General features: G+C 42.0%; 1 protein-coding gene across 4 annotated transcripts in view; it reads left to right on the top strand.

The window, feature by feature from the left end:
• The window catches only part of schip1 (schwannomin interacting protein 1), a 172,494-nt gene that overhangs the window by 153,063 nt on the left and 13,513 nt on the right, over positions 1 to 5,918 (top strand). Inside the window, exon 1 of one of the 4 annotated variants that reach the window (XM_014011077.1) lies at positions 2,516 to 2,943. The exons of the other annotated variants lie outside the window; for them this stretch is intronic. Coding sequence (XP_013866531.1) covers positions 2,848 to 2,943 — 96 coding nt within the window. The 5' untranslated portion in view covers positions 2,516 to 2,847. Of the gene's footprint in view, positions 1 to 2,515; positions 2,944 to 5,918 lie in introns of those variants that run through there. 4 annotated transcript variants of the gene reach the window in all.

Here is a 5,918-nt window from a genome sequence, read left to right as displayed (position 1 = left end):
TATATATATAGATGTAAAAATATTTTAGATGGCCATTTTACATTTGGGTAAGTGCAGTGCAATGTTGCCCATAAGTCAAAACAAAACATTGTGGGCCCCGTCCGCCATTTAAGCTGCCCATCACTCATCTAAGACAAGCATTTTGCCACTATTTGCAACTTTTAGAGATTTAGCTTTTATTGTACAGTGATGATGGTTCTTGTTGCCCATCTTTCCTGTGCAGGACATCTCTTCTATTTTGAAGACAATATGACACAATTAGTCAAAGCCCCCCTCAAACACTGGCCTCTGTATGAGCTGGTGGACTTCCCGATGGGTTGCCCCGCACTCCTTTTACAGCCCAATTTGTTTGAGTCACAGAGCGCCGTCATGGAGAAATTCTTGCCAGGTTGCTGTGGTAGCAGCTACATTTTTTCTCCTCCTCCTCACTAAAACAAGACCAGATGAGCATCTCTGCTGTTACTTTTATACGTCAGTGTTTGTGATGCGTTATCGCACAAACATTCAGCACCTGTGCAGATATTTGAAGGCAAACTCGGAGCAGGTGGGATTAACTTTGCTGGTAACTTTTTACGCTCCCACACGCTTGGCTACGTTCTTATCTTCAACCCGTCTTGAGAAGTCCAAAGATGTTTCTCATTCTCAAGGTCTGAGTTTTAGCCTGGTCCTCACAGAGATAGCTGTGCACCAGTGCTTGAACTCACACAGCGCCATGGGCCTTGGATCTGAGGCTTACAGGAGGTGCCAGGAACCCTTTCCCACAGTCACCCTCTGTTCGCTTGGAACAATAAGCTGTTCTGTGTGTGTGTGTTTTACTTTAGTCCTCGCCCTCTCAGCTGACCCAACAGTCATGCCATCACCRAGAATCACCTCGTGTGCGTTTGTCTTAAATATGCATCTGAAATCATCCGCTCGGCCCTCCCATCGGGCTGTAATCGTACATCAGAATGTGTGTTTGCAGATTCCTCGTTGTYCACAGAGGTAAACCTTTCTTCTAAACCCTCCTTTAAAATCAGCAGTGACTTCACCTCCAGCATGAAGTCAGCCTCAGTAATGAAGCAGAGTGTGTGAGGCTGCCTCGACCCCACCCAGGCCGCTCTCCTWAACAGCAAGCCTCTGCTTTACGAGTGTTGTGCATAAGTTTTTAGGCAGGTGCAGGAAAAACTGCTRCAGTCAGAATGTTTCCGTAAGTGTGAATGCTGCTGTTTTTTTGATGTAACAGGAGTAAAATCTCAATCAAATTAATGTTTAATGTGACGTGTTCAGAGCTGCACTGGTTTTTATAGTTAGATCAGACCATGTTTATCAGTCTGATTTGCTGCTCTCTTCCATCTTTGTCATTATTTTCTCATAGCGCTTTCACCTTTTTGTCTTTGGCTAGCTGCTTCCTTATTTTTTAAAAGAAACTTTATTAAACTCACTACAAGTTTACAATAAACGTATACAGACAACACTTATATAATAAAACCAAACAACCAGGGGTGCTAATTAAACAAATACATGCAAAAATTCACATACATAAAATGTTTTGACAGACTTTTTGTCGGTTAGGAGTTGTGTTTTGATGCAACAGAAGCTCATCCTTCGCGTTTAGGAGGCTTTTGACCTCTTTCAAAAAGCCAGTATTAAAAAAAATAACCTTTTTGGAAGAAAAATATAAACAAATGAAAAATGACTTGAGACACTTGAGACTGTCTGGTGTCTTGTTTGGGTGAATATGAAATACGACTTTATTTTTCACCTCACCTTGATAATGGTTTTCCAATTGCTTGTCATACGTGTCATTTATCTGTGTAACCAGTGGACAGTGTATGCGTGTGTGTGTGTGTGTTAGTGTGAAGTTGTGCTGGTCTGCTGTGTGTATCTCCAGCCATATGTGGATATCATTTTCTGTCTGGGCGGCTATGACAAATATATGAGTCACAGGTCGATAACGTCTCGCAAAGATGAGATCATTACACACCGCGGAGAGCTCAGATTGAAAATATAAGTCACTGATACAGAGCACGAGCAATCCCTGCGTGTGTGAGTGAGCGAATGAGTGACGGTGTGCGTTTGTGTGCCAGACTAATGGTCCATTGTGCTCTGTCAGGGTTTATTTAGCTGGCTGGGGCTGTTGGCTTTGGAGTCCAAACGAGACCCTATTTTTTACCTTGGCAGGAAGGGAGAACACCGAGTCCTCTGTTATGTGCCACTGCACAATTTCACATTCATTTTGTCTCAAATATAGAAGCTCATTTGCAATTGTTATTTCCCTCTTTGGCAAAAAAAAAAATACCAGACTTGGGAGTCCTGTGTGTAAAGACACAACAGAGTGCAAACACACAGGCTCTATGGTAAACACAGACTTTGTGGAAATCTGTATCCCACCGGTGAGGCGTCTCTCTTCCACTCGGGTGGTGAGCAGCTGCTCTCCTCACATCAGGGCGTGAAAACCAGGGGGAATAAATACCGTACTGTTGAGTTTCTCCCTCCTCTCATATTCTCCCTGAACTGCAAGAGGCCACCCTGATAGAGAGGGTGGAAGGTAGGGAGGGTCCGACACGGCCTTACCTCTGACCATTAGGCTCTGCCAGTCCTGTGGGAGAGGCAGGAAGGACGACAGCAGAGTCAGAGGGAGACAGTGGAGTCAAAGTGTAGGGAAAGAAGAACGATGCCACATCATGTTAGAGAAAACAACAGAGGAGAAGGCTTCAGTCTAAGATGATGGCAGGGTTCAACTGYGGTAGATTGTAACGCATTTTGACTCGCTGGGCTCAACCTCACGAGTCCGTCCAAACAAACCTGACCAGAACCTGCGAGGTGGGTGGGGAAAGAGAGGAAACAGGCTGAAGCAAGAGAGACAGGATGAGGGAGGCYTTGGATAAAATGGATGGATGTGATGGTGTCGATGATGTCATCAAGCAAGCGTCCATCCTCGATGTCAGCGATGACTACAAGGAGGTAAAGGCGAGAATTATTAATCCAGTTCTAAACGTTAACGGAAACTTTCTAAGTTTTACAAAAGGTTTGATAACGATTTTGTTTTTTGCTAACAAAACTATAGTGTAAATAATTTTTAATATGTTTTTAATAGTCTGAGTGAGACATTTGTTTGACATTACAGGAGTTGAACAGTGAATGCATAGAATTGTGTTATCAGCTTGTCAGTTCAGCTAGTTAAACAAAAATTGGCATATCCTGTTGATTTTCTGATTTGCAACTTGAAAATGGTTAAATTTGGGGGTGGTGTCAATCCCAAATCTGAGTTTGGACTTTGGAGATAAACTGTGGATTAATGTAAACCAACAGAGAGTTGAGGTCTTCTTAGTGACCTCAGTCCTGACCAGTCAAAAGAACTCAATTTGATCTTTGTGCAACCTCAGTTTTAACCTGTGAAATATTTCAGCATTTACAGTATACCCACTCTGCCACTTCTTTTTTTTTTCAAATCAAACTTTTACCTTTTTTATTAGCTGACTTACTAATACTAAAAAACGAATTTCTCTCAGCCTCATACTAAACAGATAAAATCTGAACAGTCTCTTTAATAGTCTTCTTTCATGTGTTGTGTGCATCAGTGTGGCACAGCCCACAGACTGGATTCTGGCATCAAAGTGCTCACATATTTAGGGCAGCAGTCTGACATAATGCTATGAGTAACCAGCCATTTTTAACCAGATTGCAACACTTTTCCACACAAGTATTTGAGCCTTCTCATGCAGAAACGCTCACATGTGACTCACAGACCCATTGTCCTGTCTCAAAAGCTTCTCAAAGCTCCTCCACCACACACACACACACACACACACACACACTTGTCTTTTTCTTAGTTCTACTACAACCCTCCCCCCTCGTTCCTTCTTTTACAACCACGTACACGTTCACACACACCCTTCTGCCCTTCTCTGCGTTGGCCTCATCCGAGCTGAGTGACAGGAGCAGACTTGCGCTGACCTGCAGCCGAACCATCAGAGGGGTCAAAGGTCGGGTCCTTTATCTGGGATGGAATTCTGTGGAGCCCGGAAAGACGGATCTCAGATAGCGTGAAAACAGAAACAGACATAGATACAAAAAAAAAGCCTTTTTGGTTTCAAATGTTTGCTCTTTTCTGAGTTTTGGATGAGGAGTATTTGTTGTCCAGTATAAATTGTAAAGAGAGAAAACAAGTAACTGGGAATATAGGTAGGTTTTTATATCGTTTTGAGCTTTCCAGCTCCTATCCTAAACTAAACTCACCCTAACTACTCCTTCAAATAGACTGATTTCTGATTAGATTGTTAAAATCTGTATAATTAGATTAAGTGTAAGTCTGCAGGAACATCTACACCAGTCATAACACTCCCACACAAAAAAACACTGTRACCTGAACACGTGCGTGCACACTTTGTGGCAAATCCTGTTACAACTGCTGCTTTCAGAGCTTCAAATACATCTTTCTGTGTTCAAACGCACCATAATGCCTTGCTCTTTATGCTTAAAAAGGCATGTTTTGCTCATATAACCTGGTGTGTGTGTGTGTGCGCTGGATTGTGTGTTAACAGTTGCTTCTTGTCTCGAGCCGAGGCGTACGATCTCTGATGGTGAAAAGGCTTCATTGTGCAGAAAAGGGAAAGCTGTTTCTGAGGAATGTTGAGGAAAAAGTAAAAACTAATAAATTTAGACACAAATCGTTTTCCAAATCCAAATCATTTTTTTCAAAGCAGGAGTTCTTTGTTAACACAGATAATTTAATCAGTTTTGATTGAAGATTCGCAGGCTCCAAACAAGCAACCTGTTGCCAAAGCCAAAATCCCCCCCTCCCCTGGCCTGTGGATGAACGATGGAGTAGAGGAGAAAATGTCTTTGTCAACGAGGCTTTTTCAACAGAGGAAATTGCCTCGTGAATTTGAGGGAAAAACACAAATTAGCCCACTTGTGTTCCTCCCAATCTAATTTGGACGCCTCTCGCTGCTCGAGGCCGAGAACTGAAGGAGGCAGTGAGGGCCGTCACTTCATGCTTGCTCATTTTCCACATGGAAATACAATGGAGCCTGCACATTTCTACATCATCAACAAGTGGAAACACCCATTTGTTTAACGTGTCAGGATTTATTTATTTTTTCTTAAGAAGTTATAATGAGAAAATCATGTAGATTTTTACTTTTACCATTTGGGAAATGTAAAAAAGAAATGTTGACATGTTTAACTTTGAATTCAACAATTGTTCTTAAAGGGATTTATGATTAGTTGTAACATTAGACTTTATTTGATAAACATTTATTTTAACAGTAAAATAAAGACTGTAAAAATACTGTAGGCTGTTTAGTTTTGTAAATTTTTAAAAATATATTTTAACACGGACGGAGCCATTTTATTTACACACAAAGCATTCTGGGTAAATGATGACCTGGATAGGTCCTCGGTGTGAGCGAGCTATATCCACCCTGAAGGTTAATCTTGGACAATATCTGACGATCATGAAAACAGAGAGCGTTGACAGAGAGGAGAAGGTAGAAATGACTCAGCCTGGAACTGAAGATATAGATGGAGGACAACAGAGCTGCTTCATGGAAGAAGAACCTCAGCTTAGCCTATTAGCATTAGCTTTAGCTCCAACACTTAGCTCAGCGCTAGAGCAACAAACCAAACTGAGGTCCTCCATCCATATTTTCAGTTGCAGGCTGAGCCATTTTTGCATTCCCCTCTCTGTCATGTGGATGGAGGACCTCAGTGATGAGAGGAAAATGTGTAGCGCTGAGCTAATATATATACATGGTGATAGCGTTGGGACTAATTCTAAAGCTAACAGGCTAAGCTGAGGTTCTTCTTCCATGAAGCAGCTCTGTTGTCCTCCATCTATATTTTCAGTTCCAGGCTGAGTCATTTCTGCCTTCTCCTCTCTGTCAACGCTCTCTGGTTTCATTTAAAAGAGTCGATCATCAGATATTGTCCAAGAT

Source organism: Austrofundulus limnaeus, unplaced genomic scaffold, assembly GCF_001266775.1.
Source record: "Austrofundulus limnaeus strain Quisiro unplaced genomic scaffold, Austrofundulus_limnaeus-1.0 Scaffold76, whole genome shotgun sequence".
NCBI lineage: Eukaryota > Metazoa > Chordata > Actinopteri > Cyprinodontiformes > Rivulidae > Austrofundulus > Austrofundulus limnaeus.
Note: the sequence above shows the minus strand (reverse complement) of the source record. Positions and strands in the feature narration are given on the sequence as shown.